This window comes from Monodelphis domestica, chromosome 1 (assembly GCF_027887165.1).
Source record: "Monodelphis domestica isolate mMonDom1 chromosome 1, mMonDom1.pri, whole genome shotgun sequence".
Lineage (NCBI taxonomy): Eukaryota > Metazoa > Chordata > Mammalia > Didelphimorphia > Didelphidae > Monodelphis > Monodelphis domestica.
Genome location: NC_077227.1, coordinates 293,324,933 through 293,341,781, shown reverse-complemented (window position 1 = coordinate 293,341,781; position 16,849 = coordinate 293,324,933). Strand labels below are relative to the sequence as shown.

The window sequence follows — 16,849 nt, the reverse complement described above, 5'->3', positions numbered from 1 at the left end:
GTGTAAGAGCAGCATGCAAAGGTGAGGATGGAATGTTGAAAAAGACATGATTGACAGGCAAAGACCGTTGGAAGCAGAAGAGTAAGGGAGACTGATGATGGGGGGGGGAACCCCAGGGAAAGAGGGGGCTTTTGAGACTACTCTTGAGGTGAGAGGTTTCTTGCCTCCCTTGAGATTGTTCAAGAGCCAACAAAGAGATAGCAAAGAGAATCAGCCTAGGAACTTCTCAAGAAGAGATTCACAATTGCCTGACACCTCTAGCAAGATCTGAAGACAGACTCAGGTACCGTCAGACCTGAGGGACCTCAGACTCAACGGCCTTTGAGCTATCCCCCCCTCCGCCAGCCTCACAGCACCTGCCTTACTCTTGTCTTGATCCCTTAATATCTTAGTTTAGCTTATAAGATAACTGGGAAGGGGAGGAGAATTTCTGGTTTGCCCCAGAGCTTCCAGAAAGAAGGACCTCAAAGGATTTAAATATAACGACACCTCAACCCGACTGCCCTACTTTCAGATACCTCGAGTTTATTAAAGACATTAAACCGTAGTCAGATTGGAAAAAAGCGATTTTGTTCAAGGAGCTTTGAAGGAAGCTAATTCTCTGAGGCTGCTGATCAGTCATTCCACAGTGCTGGTCAGCCCCCCCACCCCACCCCCGAGTGTCAGCAGACAGGGGGGAGGCTTGTGTTTCTAAAGGACTTGTACTTATCAATTCTGGGGTAATCCCCCTTTCACCCAATAGGGGAGACCTTCCCCCAACTTACCAACACCAGCCCATCACTTGGGATCACCATTTCCCTGAGATATTCCTTGGTTATCATAGTCCAGGAGAAGAGAGTGAGAGAGTACAACAGGAGTCATTCCACCCTGACTCCTACCTTTCCTCACTCATCTGTCTATCAGTAACAGCTCCATCAAGATGAATTATTACCATTCAGCAAATAACCATTACACTTGTCAAATGAAGAGAAACCAAAAGGTTAAGTTAATATCTGGACTAGATAACAGCAAAAGTCCTGGCAATATTTCTTTAATTAGGTGTCCATATTTTAAGTAGAAAGGGTATTAGCTTAGACAAAATAATGCATGTTAATGGATTTTTTCATTAGTTTCGTACCCCCTTTTCAAACTGTCCTGGAAAAAATGGAGGTGAAACCTGAATATTTTTTATTCATTTATTTTAATATTTCATAAATTTCACAGTCAGATTTACAAACTGTAATACAATTAAATATTGACATAGTCCACCAAATATGGATAGTTGCAAAGAAAAAAAAATCCATACTAAAAAGTCTGAAGGCAATGGTATTTCAATATAGAATGGAAAAGGAAGAAAATACCACTTAATAGTTTTTGAGGATCAGGTGCTTTTCTCTTCACTGAATGTCACGTATTTGAAAAATGCAAGTAGTCTTTATATCTCTCTCATTATAACAACCTATATACCCAGTGAATTTTACTTACTCTGCTTATATTTCTTCATGCCCCACGCCTTTTCTTGATTTCATGAGTATAGAAACTTACCTATAGAATTACTTTTTTAATACAGATCAGCAGCTTCTAACACTATGTTAAAGAGTTATTTGGGTACTGTAAATGATTGTCTCCAGATCACAGTCAGTGTGTTCTGAGGTGGCTTTTGAAACCAAATATTTCTGAATCTGAGGTCAGCTAATGAACCATGTTCTTCTCTCTTGTATTTTACATATTTGAAAATTTTAGGTTCTTGTCTTTCCAATAACATTTATATTGCAATAAACTTTCCAGGCAGGAAAAAACTAATTTCTGACATGGGTATATTTTGAATAATTTTAACACCATCTCTTTTTCTATAAAATAATACAACAAAAAAAGAATAACCACTAAAAATCTTATCAATTATCATTGATTCTAGGGCTTCTTTTTGGTCACAGAGTATTTTAGATTAAGACATTTTTTTTCTCACTCAAAAAATTCTTATGAACTTTGAGATAATCTCTTGTAGTGTTGTAAGGGATTTTACGAAGAACAGGAAATCCTGAAAACCAGGAAGTCATGCAAGGCAAACCAGGAAGTCCTGGAGAGCAAGGAGGATTCTAGAATGTTGAGGAAGAGAGACTGTGGCTTTTCCCTAAGTTAGGAGAGAGCCCAGAGGGTTTTCAGTCTGGTTATTCTGGGGTGGACCCAGAGAGCCTGTGATTCCCTCCCCTGTGGGCTTTCTAGAGACACTGCTTATCTCTGCTGCTGCGGCTGCCAAAGAGTAGATGTTCAACAGAGCTGCTGGTGACTTCCTACCGAGACTGCTGCTTGACCTAAAGAAGGGCTCCAGTTGTGTGAGATCTACTTTGGCCTTGTTCTTACTCCTACCATACTCTCCCTACAATTAATTAATAATTTAATTAGTTTAGCATAGTTATAGGAAGTTATAAGAGTGTTAATCTCTGTTTTGGGTAAAAGTTAGTTATTCCCTGATTCACTTTCCTTTCTTTAGTTTAATAAATCTGTTATTTTGTTATATTTATAGTTTTGAACTCTTATTCTACCCACCTTTCAGTAGTCACCAAGTTGGCAAAAATAACAAATTTCAATACTGGTGGGATTCCAGGATGAATGTATAAATTCATTCACTGCTAGTGAAACTGCAAATGCATTGAATCTTTCTGAAAAAATGACCTAGTGGTACACAATCATCAATTAACCAACAACTAGTAATCACCTTTACTATACATTAAGTACTGGAGACACAAATCAAATGAAATAATCTCTACAAGGAAAAGAGATTACAATTCTGATGGGGAAGACAAGTGCAAATAAAATAATATACAGAAAAAATATCAGTAAATACAAAGTAGTTAAATTAAAGAAGAGAGGGTGCTAGTATTCGAGGGAATCTGGAAAAGCTGCGTGTAAAAAGTAGTAACTGAGCTGTACCTTCAAGGAAAAGAATTCTTTGACAGAGGTGATTAGTAAGGCCATTTAAGGAATGGAGATGGCATGTCATCTATTGAGAAACAACAAGGCCATTTTGGCTGGATGATAAAATGTGAGAAGGGGAGAGTAATGTGATTCCAGTAACTAAATTGGAAAGATATACTGGGGCCAGATTGTAGAGTACTTTAAAAGCAAACAAAAGAGTTTATATTTGATCCTAGAGGTAATAGGAAGCTACAGGATTTGAATGAACAGAGGAAGAGGAATTAACATAATCATATCTATACTTAAGAAAATTACCTCCTACCTAAACTTATCTATTTATTTAGCGCCATACCCATCGAACTTCCAAAAAACTTTTTTTATGGAATTAGAAAAAACCATAACAAAGTTCATTTGGAAGAACAAAAGATCAAGGATATGCAGGGATATAATGAAAAAAAAAAATGCAAAGGAAGGCAGCCTTGCAATCCCAGATCTCAAACTATACTATAAAGCAGTGGTCATCAAAACAATTTGGTACTGGCTAAGAGACAGAAAGGAGGATCAGTGGAACAGACTTGGGGTAAGGGACCTCAGCAAAACAGTCTATGACAAATCTAAAAACCCCAGCTTTTAGGACAAAAATCCACTATTTGATAAAAATTGCTGGGAAAATTAGAAGACAGTGTGGGAAAGAGTAGGCTTGGACCAACACCTCACACCCTACACCAAGATAAACTGAGAATGTGTGAATAACCTGAACATAAAGAAGGAAACTATAAGTAAATTAGGTGAACACAAAAAACATGTCTGATCTTTGAGAAGGGAAAGATATCAAAGCCAAGCAAGACTTAAGAGTCACAAAATGTAAAATTGTGACTACATCAAATTTAAAAGTTTTTGTACAAACAAAACCAATATAACCAAAATCAGAAGGGAAATAACAAACTAGGAAACAATTTTCATAACAAAAACCACAGACAAAGGTCTAATTACTCAAATTTATAAAGAGCTAAACCAACTGCACAAAAAGTCAAGCCATTCCCCAATTGATAAATGGGCAAAGGACATGAATAGGCAATTTTCAGTCAAAGAAATCAAAACCATTAATAATCACATGAAAAAGTGTTCTAAATCTCTTATAATCAGAGAGATGCAAATCAAAACAACTCTGAGGTATCACCTCACACCTAGCAGATTGGCTAACATAACAGCAAAGGAAAGTAATGAATGCTGGAGGGGATGTGGCAAAGTTGGGACATTAATGCATTGCTGGTGGAGTTGTGAATTGATCCAACCATTCTGGAGGGCAATGTAGCATCCCAAGCATATTCACATCTATGAAATATAAATGACTGTATGGCTACTGTGTCTCCAAGCATAAAGTTATACCAATGAGGCTTGTGAATGTAACCTTGAACTGGCCATGTGGCCCTTGGCTAAGACAAACTCATTAACATGCTCGGACTCAATTCCCCGGGAAAGCACCAAGGTTTGCAATCTACACGCCCAAAGGTGTTCCCTCTACCTTGCCACCCAATCTTAATTGTCTATACTTTGTGATGTGGTTAGTACGTGCTTGGGAGTACCGCCCAAGCAGGACAGGAATAAAATCCAGAGGCAATCCCATGAACTTCCTCTTGCCTCTTGGCCTTTCTCCCTTCCATGGAGCTCCACTGGGCTCCTCAATGACTATATCTCTCTCTCCTCTTGACCTTCTCCTTCCCCGAGGCTGTAACCATCTCGGCCTGCATTTCCTATCTTAATCTCCTCCTCCAGAAATGTTCCTTTGTACTCATACTTTCCTATCAAGGGAGTATCATAGGGATTGCCTGCCCTATCCAACCACTGACTTGTCCATGTCTTTCATTTCCACCCTGGTTCTTGGTTCTTACCTCTCCTCGGGTCCCATCACAAAGGTGAGCCCCTTCCCTTGTGGGACCCTGCTGGTCAGGGAAATCCATTAAGGAAAACCCCACAGGCAATTTGGAACTATGCCCAAAGGGTGATAAAAGACTGTCTACCCTTTGATCCAGCCATAGCACTGCTGGGTTTATACCCCAAAGAAAAGATAAGCGAAAAAACATGTACAAGAATATTCATAGCTGTGCTCTTTGTGGTGGCAAAAAATTGGAAAATGAGGGGGTGTCTATTGATTGGGGAATGGCTGAATAAATTATTGTATATGTTGGTGATGAAATACTATTATGCTGAAAGGAATAAAGAAATGGAGGAATTCCATGGGGAGTGGAACAACCTCCAGGAAGTGATGCAGAATGAGAGGAGCAGAACCAGAACATTGTACACAGAGACTAATACACTGTGGTACAATCGAAGGTAATGGACTCCTCCACTGGTGGTAATGCAGTGATCCTGAACAACCCAAAGGGTTACAGGAGAAAGAACACTATCCACATCCAGAGGAAAAACTGTGGGAGTAAAAACACTAAAGAAAAACTACTGCTTAATGACATGGGTCGAAGGGGATATGTTTGGGGAAATAGACTCCAAGTGAACATCCTATTGCAAATACCAAAAACATGGAAAGAGGTTCTGATCAAGAACACATGAGATACCCCGTCAAACTGCGTGTCGGCTATGGGAGGGGTCAGGGAAGGAGAAGGAGGAAAAGAAAATGATTTTTGTAACCAAGAAACAATGTTTGAAATTAAAAATTAAAAAAAAATTACTTGGGAAGCAGTATGGAGAATTAATTGGGTTGGGGAGAGATTAGAGCAATTACAATTGGTAAGCTGTTGTAATAATCTAAGTGAGCAATAATGAGGATTTGAGTTAAGACGTCAGCTGTGAAGTGAAAAGGTAGGGTGCAAAATATGTTATAGAGTTTGAAATGGTAAAATATGCCAAGTGAGAAATGTGCTAGATAGAATGAAGGAGAGTAAGAAGTTAGAGATAATGCCAAAGTTACAAATGTGGGAGACTGGGAGAGTAGTGCTGACTTTAATGGAAGTAAAAAAAGGGAAGATCTGATGGGAAAGATAATGGGTTTTGTTTTAAATATACTGAGATGTTTCCAGGTCAAGAAGTCTGAAAAGTTCAAATAGAAACTGATGATGTAGAATTAAGCTCAAGGGAGGGCATAAGGCTAGATATTTGATAACTGAATTAAATGCAGAGAAAATAGTTAAACCCTGGTGAGGTTAACAAAATAGTATAAAGGGGGAAAACAAAAAGGCCTAGGAAGGAATCTTTGAGAACAACCACAGACAGGAAGCAGGTTATGGATTATGAAGCAGCAAAGAAAAGGCCTTATTACAAGGGCAGGTCAATTAGGAGAGTCAAGTCACAAAATTCCAGAGTGGAGAATTAGGGTGGTTAATGCTATTGATTGAAGCAGATAGGAAAGGAAAGATGAACATAGGAAAAAATATTAAAACATTCCTATAGTAGCATTATATGTTATTTACAAAAAACATCCCAGCCACAGGGGATTAACCAGTATAGCATATTAAAATAATGGAATACTGGAATACAAATATGATTGTCATGTATTGTGGAAAGGAAACAAGACTGACAGTTTGTGGGGGAAGGGGCCAACTGGGAGTGGCAGTTGGGTCTTGTGACTAGCACTTCCTTCCTGCAGGGTGGGACTTGCTTCCTGGTGTTGGAGGAGGTAGGAGCTTGTTCAGCCTGGTCTGATGTGGTGTGCCACCTCTTTCTTGGTTCAGCCTGAAGATTCAAGCCCAATCTCTTCTGAAGGTTAGAACTGTTCTTGTTTGCTTTCTGTCTACTGCTAAGATTCTAAAAAAGACAAAAAACTGTACTGATATAGAGTAGAGGGGAGTGGGAGAACCCTCCATTAGCCTCTGGCCTGGCCTCAACTCTGAAGCTGAAGAAAGAACTCCAATTCCAACTGGTTATTAATAACCAACTGGTTATTGAACTTTATATTATTTGAATTCACAGTCAGATAAGTGGACTATCTTTTCTGGTCATAGAGGGAGCTGAACTTCAGTTCAGTCATTCCAGGACAAACAGGCCTTATCGGACCCCTGCTGCTTCCTCTCAGCAGGGGGCATCTCCCTCCCTTGACTCACCAAGCAATATACTCTCTCTCCCCTTAACTCCTCCATACCCCATGCAAATCTCCCCAAACCCCCATTTTTCCAATCCTATTTCCTTTCCCAATAAATATTACAGTATGAAAAATATTATACAAAGAAATCTGGAAAATAGAAAAGAAAATGATAAGAATAAAGAAGTAAAGCTTTGGGGAATACACAGAATTAGTAGGTATGATATCCAGTAAAAGAGACTGACAAGTGGTCAGACAGGAGGAAAACCATATCATAACATCACAGAAACTTAGAGGATATTATTGAGGAAAAGAGGCTGTCAAATACTTTATTGAGATTATAATCATCAGATTTGGCATTTAAGATTCCCCTGGCAACTCTGAAGAGAGAAGTTTCAGTTAAGTGATGAATTTGGAATCTAGATTGCAAAGGTTTTATTTAGAAGGGAGTAAGAGGATGTGGAGGCCCCCCTCTACAGATGGCTTTTCCACAGAGTTCCGCTGATAAGGGGAGTAGAGATATAGCATGATAGTTAGCTTAGTGACAGTTTTTTAAGGATGAGGAAGACTTAGATTGTGTTTGCTGAAGTGGCAGTTGGGGGAAAATTGGAGAATAGATAACAATGGGGGTAATCTACTGGTGAAGGCTGAAGGATAATCGGATATTACTTATGGGATCCAGATGGGTCACTGGATAAGCAGTTAGCTAAGTATCCCATGTAACTACAATTATGGGTTCAGAAAAAATTATGAACATTTTATTTAAGCTAGCAACTTTTTTTTAAAAAGCAGTAATTAATTTCACTAACTGCTCTCCTATTAATCAGTCAAATAAATCCCTAATTTATTCTAGGCTAAATTTTGTGCATTTCCCCCACAGAAACACAATATGACTCAAGTTGAGTAATAAAACCTAATATGTATAAAAACATTTCTAAGAACATATATTCAAAGTTCCGTTACAAGTTGCCAACAGCATATCTCCCTAGATGGGAGATTGTTCCTTTTATTTGCTAAGACTCTCCCAGATTGTGATGGCTCTACTAACTTGGATTAGGTCTCCCAACAGGGCATAAAGTCAGTCTGTCAATAAGCATTTATTAAATACTTACTATGTACTAATTTTGGGGATATATGAAAGGCAAAAGGCAATCCAAGCTAACTCCCCACTCCAGGCCATCCTCCACTGAGCTGACAAAGTGATCTTCAAATGAAGACCTGACCATTTCAATCCCCTACTCAAACTCTGCTGCTTATTGCCTGCAGGATCCCTCATGCCTGGAATGCTTTTTTTCTCTCCTGGCTTTTTTCAAGGCCTAGGTACAAAATTCCATCTTCTATGGGAAGACTTTCTTAATCTCCCTTAGTTCTAGTCACTGTCATATAAAACCAAAAATAATTGTCCTAGATCACTGTATTGCTGAGAGTAGTTAAGTCTTTCACAGTTGATCATTGTACAATATTGCTTTTAGTGTATACAACGTTCTCCTGATTCTGCTTATTTCACTCCCCATTGGTTCATATAAATCTTTCCAGCTTTTTCTGAAATCATTCTGCTTATTGTTTCTTACAGCACTATAGTATTTCATTACCATCATATACCACAATTTGTTCAGTCATTACCCAATTAATGGACATCCTCTCAATTTCCAATTCTTTGCCACCAAAGAGCTGAGTAGCTTACATCTTTTGAAAATTGCAATACAATTTCTTCATTAATAAAATAAGAAAAAATAGCAACAATAAAGGAAATAACTAGTTATTTAATTGTATAGACTTAGAATTAGGATCCTTCATTTTACAGATCAGGAAAATGGGCCAGAAAACCTATGTGACTTGCATATAGTTCTTTCTTTCTCTTTCTTTCTTTCTTTCTTTCTTTCTTTCTTTCTTTCTTTCTTTCTTTCTTTCTTTCTTTCTTTCTTTCTTTCTTTCTTTCTTTCTTTCTTTCTTTCTTTCTTTCTTTCTTTCTTTCTTTCTTTCTTTCTTTCTTTCTTTCTCTCTCTCTCTCTCTCTCTCTCTCTCTCTCTCTCTCTCTCTCTCTCTCTCTCTCTTCATGTCTATAGATATTATAAAAATCTTCCTATTACATGGTTTTAGAAATAGTTTTGAACAAATAAAAATTAAGTAGCAACTTATTACCATTTTATCATAAACATTCCATTAATCTAAAAATGTACATTATCTTATTTTTACCTTTGAAAAGGGATAAAATTTATCTGTCCCCCCAAAATCCTCAAGCGGGAAATGTTTTTTAAAAATCCCTTTATATCTCCAAAGGGCTAACAGGATGTGTATCATGCTTTTATCATTTGTGAAATGTTTAAAAACAGGACCCACATCTCACTTTTATTTATGAAATCCACAGTGTTTAACATGTGCCTTATAGGTAGCAAAGAAAACAAACCAGAAAATATTTATTTGGCATTCCCTGAGAAAAATACATGATTTTACTTGTTTAGTACAGTGAAGCTGAATTTTACTCATGTATCCTAAAAACAAGAAATGCTGGTTTTAAGCACTGTATTCTAAATATCCCATTAAATTGAAGATTCTTCACTGCATTAAATAAAACAAGTGAAAAAACCTATGGAGTTCACTTAAACGAGCAACCTAATTTTACTTGCATGTAGCTTGACTGACAATTGTGAATTTTATCTTTTTAGTTTTTCTGTTTAGTTGTCATGAAGTGTCAGAGAAGGGAGGTGGGGGGGGAGGGGAATCCCCAAACAAACAAAAATCATTTCATTAAACAAAACAACTGTGAACTTTAAGATCATCAGATTTAATTTTTGTCTAATACAATCCTTATATTTTATAGATTAAGGAAATGAATCCCAATGAGATTAAATCACTTTCCAAAGCTAGTAAATAGCATCATTTTAATGTTTTTTTTTCCCTCTCTGAATAAATACATTTGCTCAGTTATTCAGGGGAAATATAAACAGGACTACATTTTAAAAAATGCTAGGCACAAAGATGGAAGTCAGACCTTAAAAAATTACATCATTTTTCAATTATAATCAGAGATATAATTAGTTAGATTATAAGAGCAACTAATGACATCATGGTCAAAGTGCTTGGCATTTTGTAGGGCTGGGTTCAAATCTTGTCTTTGACATCTAAGTGACAAGTTATTTAATTTACCTCTCAGTCTCAGTTTTCTCAACTATAAAATGAGGGCATTTGATTTAATGATCTTTAAGGTCCCTTACAATTCTAAATCTATAACAGTATAACTTTATTTTTTTTAAAAACTTCCTTTTTTTTTCCAAGAGAGATTTGTATTTAAAACAAGCAAAGACATATTTTAAGGTATAAAATGAAGTGCATCACTACATTAATGCCAAGTTCTTAATGGATGAATTTCCATAATTCTTCCTCTCTTTTTAAAGGTTAGACTTTCATTAAATTTTTCATAAAGACGTATCACTTTTTTGTAATGGCAAAGAACAATATGTCAAAGTACTTACTTCATCTCTATAAAGTGGACTTGTATAATACATTATGTCCATTGCACTGCTGTTCAACATATCTCTTAGGCCTCGTACCTTGTCAGGAGTAATAGAATCAACAGTGTCTGGAAATAAAGATAAAGCTCAAGTCAAACATTTAAAAACTTCCATGTAGAGAAATAAAACGTGTGTAGTTAAAACAGAACTATATATGTTGAATGCTCTCACTAATCAAACACTATTAGGGAAAAAACCTAACTAGTCAACTAATTACACTGATTTTTGCCTTGATAGCTGGTGGGCAGGTAGAGTGGAAGAAGGCAACTTATTGCTTTGGGTGTGACTGAGTGGTTCAACTATATTCCCTCACCAAATGTACTTTAAAAAAAAATTTGTTCTACTTTCCTTAATTTTATTTTCTATGCATTTTACTCTGGGCTTGTTAATATCCGTAGGTACTACTTAGGACTTTCAATGGTTATCAAGGTTAAACATCATGTATTGCTTTGTGTAGAGATAATCAGCAGATGTTTTGCTGGATTCTTTCTTTACATCTTCTCCTTTAGGATTCTAATTTTCTCCTATGAAGATAATTATCAGCTCTTTGCAACTGGCTCTCAGACATACCTATCCAGTCTTATATCACTAATTGTCCATTAGATATTTCAAATTGGATAGTCCAAAGGCAATTCAACAGGTCCAAAACAGAACACATTCTTTCCCCCCCAAACCCTCCTCTCTTACAAGCATCCCTGTTTCTGTTAACAGAAGATGTCTTCAGTGACATCCTCCTAGTCACCAAGGTTCATTCTTAACTCTTGTTCACTGCCTCCCCGCCAATCCAGTTGCCAAATTGTGACAATTCTACCTCCACAGTATTTCTTGCATCAATTAATTGATAATGCTAATCATTTATATACTCAGCAGTCAAAGAACTTACATTCTATTAAGGGAGACAACATTCACTCACAAAGCCACCTCCCTCATTTAAACCCTCATTTCCTTGTATTTGCAACTACAACAGCCTTCTATTAGTTCCCTTGGTGCCTCTACCTTTTCCAATCCATCCTTCGAGGCAAATGCCAAAGTGGATATTCCTAAAGCAAAGGTCTGACTAGGTCACTCCTCTGCTTAAATGCTTCTACGATCAAATAGACTCCTTCCCTAGTATTCAAAACCCTTTATAACTTGATGTCAACCTACCCTCCCAGCCTTCTTTCTGTTCCTCATTTTGTGCATTCCATCTCCCATCTTCATGTCTTCAATCAATCAACAAGTATTTGTCAAGTGTCTACTATGTACCAATGGCCGTGCTAGACACTGGAGATAAAAGTTCAAAGACTGAAATAATCTCTACTTGTCAAGGAACTTACATTTTAATGGAGACAAATACATATAAAATACATACACGCATATATAGCAAAACCATAAAGTGAATAAATACAAATATATACACAATAGTTAAATACAAGGTAGTTTGGAAAGTAGGACACAAGAAATTTGAAGGATCAGGAAAGCCTTCATGCAGAAATGGTGCTGTGTTGTAAAAGGAAGAAAGGTACTCTGAGGAAGAGTAAGGTAGAAGGTCTTTCCTTGATTGCTTCTCCTTCATTTCTCATTGACAAATTCTGTTGACTATCTCCTTGACACTTTAAATACATCCCATATGTAAACTGTCAAAACCCTAGTTCATTCCCATCTTCAGAACCTTTCTCTTGGAGTACTATGATAATCTCTCAATTGGGTCTCCTTGAATCTACAGAATCACCAATTTTTAAGGGATCTCAGAGGCTGTTCAGGTCAGTTTCAATCCATAACTGAATGAGGGTCTCTTTTCCAAACAACTGGTCATCTAGCCTTCACTTGAAGATCTCTAGAGGGATTTGTTTCCTGAACAACTCCTCTGCAACTCTGATATGTTGTTCCTAGTTCTAGTTTCTGTGGTCAACAAAAACAAGTATAATCCTTCTTCTAGTCTTTAAATTCTTGTCTTGAAGAGTATTGCATCATACATTACATCTGTGCATTACACATGCTTCTCTATTTCCCTGCTCTTACTCCCCCTTTTTGTGCCCTTCCCATGTTGTAATGTACCCTTACCAAATTTAACTGTAGGCAGGGTGTCACCAGGTTTTGTCCATAAATGCTTGTCTGCCAACTCACTGTTATCTCTACCAGATTTCCCCTCTCCCCTCTTGTCTCCTTGTATATACACTTGGAAAGAAGTTGCTTACTGATCTCTTTATGTTACCCCTCTGTTGCTGTTCTTAGTCTATTCTCTCTTCTACTTTGGTTATCTGGAATGTTTGAGCAGCAAATAATCTCTTCAGTTCTGATTTTCCTTTTAAAAATGTATCAAATTCTTCTTTATTATTGAAAGTCCATCTTTGTCCTATACGGTTAAGCTCAGATTTGTAAGACAAGTAACTCTGGGCCACATCCTGAGCTTCACTGCTCTTTGACACCTATTATTCCATTCCCTTATTTTATTAATGAGTGCAGTCTCCCATTATTTTAATTTCCTTTCTTTTTTGATTGAAAGTTTTTCTCTGGATAGCTTTCAAAACTTCTCATTTTTTGAGCTGAATTATTGAATGTAACCAGCCTTGGGCTTTTCCCTAGAGATGATTTGTGAATTCTTTCAACTGGGATTTCATTTTCATTGTTCAAAAATCTCAGGCAGTTCTTTCCTATCATATCATTTCTTTCATTATGGTGTTGAGGTTTTTTTTGACTAGGCATTTATGAGTTAGGCTGTATGTAACCTGTTTTTGAGACCCATGTTTTGCTTGCATGGTGAGATTATTTTCTTTTGTGTTTTTTACATCTGTTGTCTTTCACTTGAATATATTTGCTTTCTAAATCTATTATTCTCTCTTTTGTTTCTTTGGTGAGGCTTGCCATTGCAGATTCAAATTCTATTCTGCCAATTATTTTTTTTCTGTGCAGTGCATAAACTCTGCTCAAATAATTCACATTTTTCTTTTAATCCACTCAGACCATGTATGTTGATTCTACAGGGTCCTCTATCTCACCAAGTGTTGGACCATAGAAGTCTAAACTCATTTTCCTGTTGGTTTATCTGTTTATGTTCATGAATTTTCTTCTCCCTGAAATCTTTGGTATCTTGAGTCTTTTCTCCGCTTAGTATTTTTTAACACTGACTTTTAGACTCTCTCCCCTCTGATGTCCCAACTGATTTTTAGATGGTCAGAATTGGTCCCATCTCTGTGCTGTGCTTTCTTTCATTCAGAATGGGTAGAGTCCTTTTACTACTTGAGTGGTGTCCTGTCCTGGTGACCTGTCACACTCCTGTTCCTCAGTTCAGAATGTTTTTTCCTAGCATTGACTGTTCTTAGCTTTGCAGTGCTGGTACTTCTGGGTTGCAGCTCCTGCATTTTTTTGCTCCTGAAGGGTTGTGGCCAAGCAAATTTCTACAGCTTGGAGCCAATCTCTTCAAAGTCCTGGAAAGTGGGTAGGGGGGACTAGAGGGTAGGTTTTCATGTAAGCCCAAGCTGTGCAGGGCTGTTGTGTAAGCTCAAAGTCAGTGAGCATCCATCTGTTCATGGGCTTGGGGGAATTTTTTTAAACCTTTATTCTAAGTGTTCTAGACTATAGAAACACCTGGAGTTGCTTTATCTTTGGTAAATAATTTCTATTATGGAGATCATGGGGGTGGGAGAAAATGTCTAGTCTATCATCTTGTTGCTCATTTGACTCTGAAAATTTGTTATCTATTCTATCCAAACTCTGCTTTCATCCTCAGTTTCTACATCTGTGAAATTAGACAAGATGACCTCTATGGTATCTTTCATTTCTTAAGTCCTTCTTCTTAAGTCTTTTCCCTTTGAAGTTAAACACTAATAGTTCTTAAAGCAATACTTATTTCTGATGATCTTGAGGGCTTCTGCATCTTACCAGCTTGTTGTATTTACTATAATGTTACTCAGGACTGAATACAATAATCCAGACAGGAGATAAACATAATTATAGTGGGCTTATTCCTTCTCTTCTTCTGGACACTATGTCTCTGCTGCATTAACTTTTTCAGGTGCCAAAGTATACTGCTGAGTTGAACTTGTAGTTCTACCCCAAGTACACTGATAAAGATGAATTCTTTGATTATGAATTTGCTTTTCTTTTTAAAACCCTTTTCTTAGTATCAATTCTTTTTATTAAACCCTTACCTTCTGACTTAGAATCAATCTTGTATATTGGTTCTAAGGCAGAAGAGCAGTAAGGACTAGGCAATGGGGGTCAAGTGACTTGCCCAGGGTCACACAGCTGGGAAGTGTCCGAGGCCAGATTTGAACCTAGGACCTCCCATCTCTAGGCTTTGCTCTCAATCCACTGAGCGACCCAGCTTCCCCCATCAATATCAATTCTCAGACATCAGAATGGCAAAAGCTAGACAACTGGGGTTAAGTGACTTGCCTGGGGTCACACACCTAGGTAGTATCTGAGGCTAAATTTTAAGCCGGGTACTCCCAATTCTAGGCCTGGTGCTTTATAAACTTTGCTCCCTAGTTGCCACTGAACCTATCACTTTCTCATTTTATATTTGTTCAGATGATTTATTGAACCTACATATAGGAATTTAAATTATTAGATTCAAAAACTTGGTGTATCAGCATACTTGCTATTCTTCATTAGCAAATGTGATAAGTAGGCCTTTTATGCCTTTCTTCAAAGTAAATAATCAATTGACAAGCATTTATAAAGCACTTACTATATGCAAGATCACTATGAGAAAAATGTTAAGTATCAGCAAAGGCATACAGGCATAAAGGAATATATATTCGTAGAGATTTAAATTCTGATATTGACCCTTTAATAACATGCTTTGGATTTTGCCAATGAACCCAGCCCTATCTCTCTCTATCTCATCTATCCCCATCCACAAAGATATTAAAGACTTATTCAAATGCTGAAAGGGCACCTAGGCAAACTATAGCATTCTCCTGATGGCCTAGCTTTGTCCAGAGAGGAAATGGGGTTTGGTTCTTGATTAAATACTAGTCTGTCATCACTACTTTTTTTTTCTAGATGTTGACTATAAGTGCCTTAAATAATATTCTTGAATTTTTCCAGGAATCCAATACAAGCTCACTCAAGTTTGTGGACGCAATTCTCTTCCCATTTTTGAAAACTGGAAAATTTCCTCTCTTGTAGGCCTAACGCACTTGTCTCTGATCTTTGAAGACCATTAACAGTGGCTTACTTACAATATTTGCTAGTATTATGGGATGTAATCTAATGACTTGAATTAAAGTGCTTTATTAAGTCTTGACTCCCTGTAACACATTTTCATTATATTCTTTCTAATCCAAAAATCATTATCCTTGGCAAGGAAAACAAGCAAAATAAGAGTTGAATACTTCTTCCTTCTATTACCATCTTTCTAACCCAATCCAATTTAATGAACCCATTACTTTCATAACATAATATAAAAAACAAAAAATAAACACTTGTTTCAATGTCTTTGGAGAATCCTAGTGCTATAGTGGCTAAGTTATGCTTTTTTTTGGAGGCCTTCTTTGAGAGAGTAATTCTTTTATTCTGGGTTGTTGTTTTCCCTATCACTAGAATAGCTCCTTCTGTGGGAATATTTTTGTTTGCTTACTCATTCTTCCTGCCTTATTTCCTAAAATGAGATTTTGTGTTAGGGCTCTATGGGAATGCTAGGACCTTCTCTGGCTCTGATTTGTGTTCCACTGGGGTTCTTCTGCTGCTATACATCCAGTATTTTAATGGCATGCTCTTTTTTCCTCCTCTGATTTACAATGTGGAAGTTTTTTCCAATTCATTATTTCCTTTTAAAAATTTTAGTTCCAAATTCTTTCGCCTCCTTTCCCCCACCCATTTAGAAGGAAAGCAATGATATCAATTATACAAATGAAATCATACAAAATACCTATTTCCATATTAAAAGTCATACATATTTTTTTTAAAGTAGGAGAAAATGATAATTCAATTTGTACTTGACTGTATCGATTCTCTCTAGAGATGGACAGTATTTTTATTTTAGTCCTTTGGAACTGTCTTCAATCACTGTATTAATTAGAATAGCCAATACTTTCACAGTTCAATATTATAACACTGCTGTTATTATGCACAATGATCTCCCTGTCTTTGTTATTTCACTTTGCATCAGTTCTTATAGGTCTTGTCATGTTTTTCTGAAACCTCATCTCTCATCACTTCCCAGAAGACAATAGTACTCTTATCACAATCATGTATCAAAATTTGCTTAACCATTCCTCAATTGATGAGCAGCCCAATGATTTCCAATTCTTTGCCACTACAAGAAGAGTTGCTATATTTTTATATGCATAGTATTTTTCTTTGATCTCTTTGGGATACAGGCGTAATGGTGGCATTTCTGGGTCAAAGGGAATGTACAGTTTCTATAGCCCTTTGAACATAGTTCCAAACTGCTTTCCAGAATGACATGGACCAATTCACT

The 16,849-nt window shown here is 36.9% G+C and overlaps 1 protein-coding gene across 4 annotated transcripts in view; it reads right to left on the bottom strand.

The window, feature by feature from the left end:
- The window catches only part of DDHD1 (DDHD domain containing 1), a 184,916-nt gene that overhangs the window by 49,163 nt on the left and 118,904 nt on the right, over positions 1 to 16,849 (bottom strand). For all 4 annotated transcript variants that reach the window (XM_007473240.3, XM_003339498.4, XM_007473239.3 and 1 more), the window contains one exon: positions 10,402 to 10,508. In XM_007473240.3, coding sequence (XP_007473302.1) covers positions 10,402 to 10,508 — 107 coding nt within the window. The remainder of the gene's footprint in view (positions 1 to 10,401; positions 10,509 to 16,849) is intronic.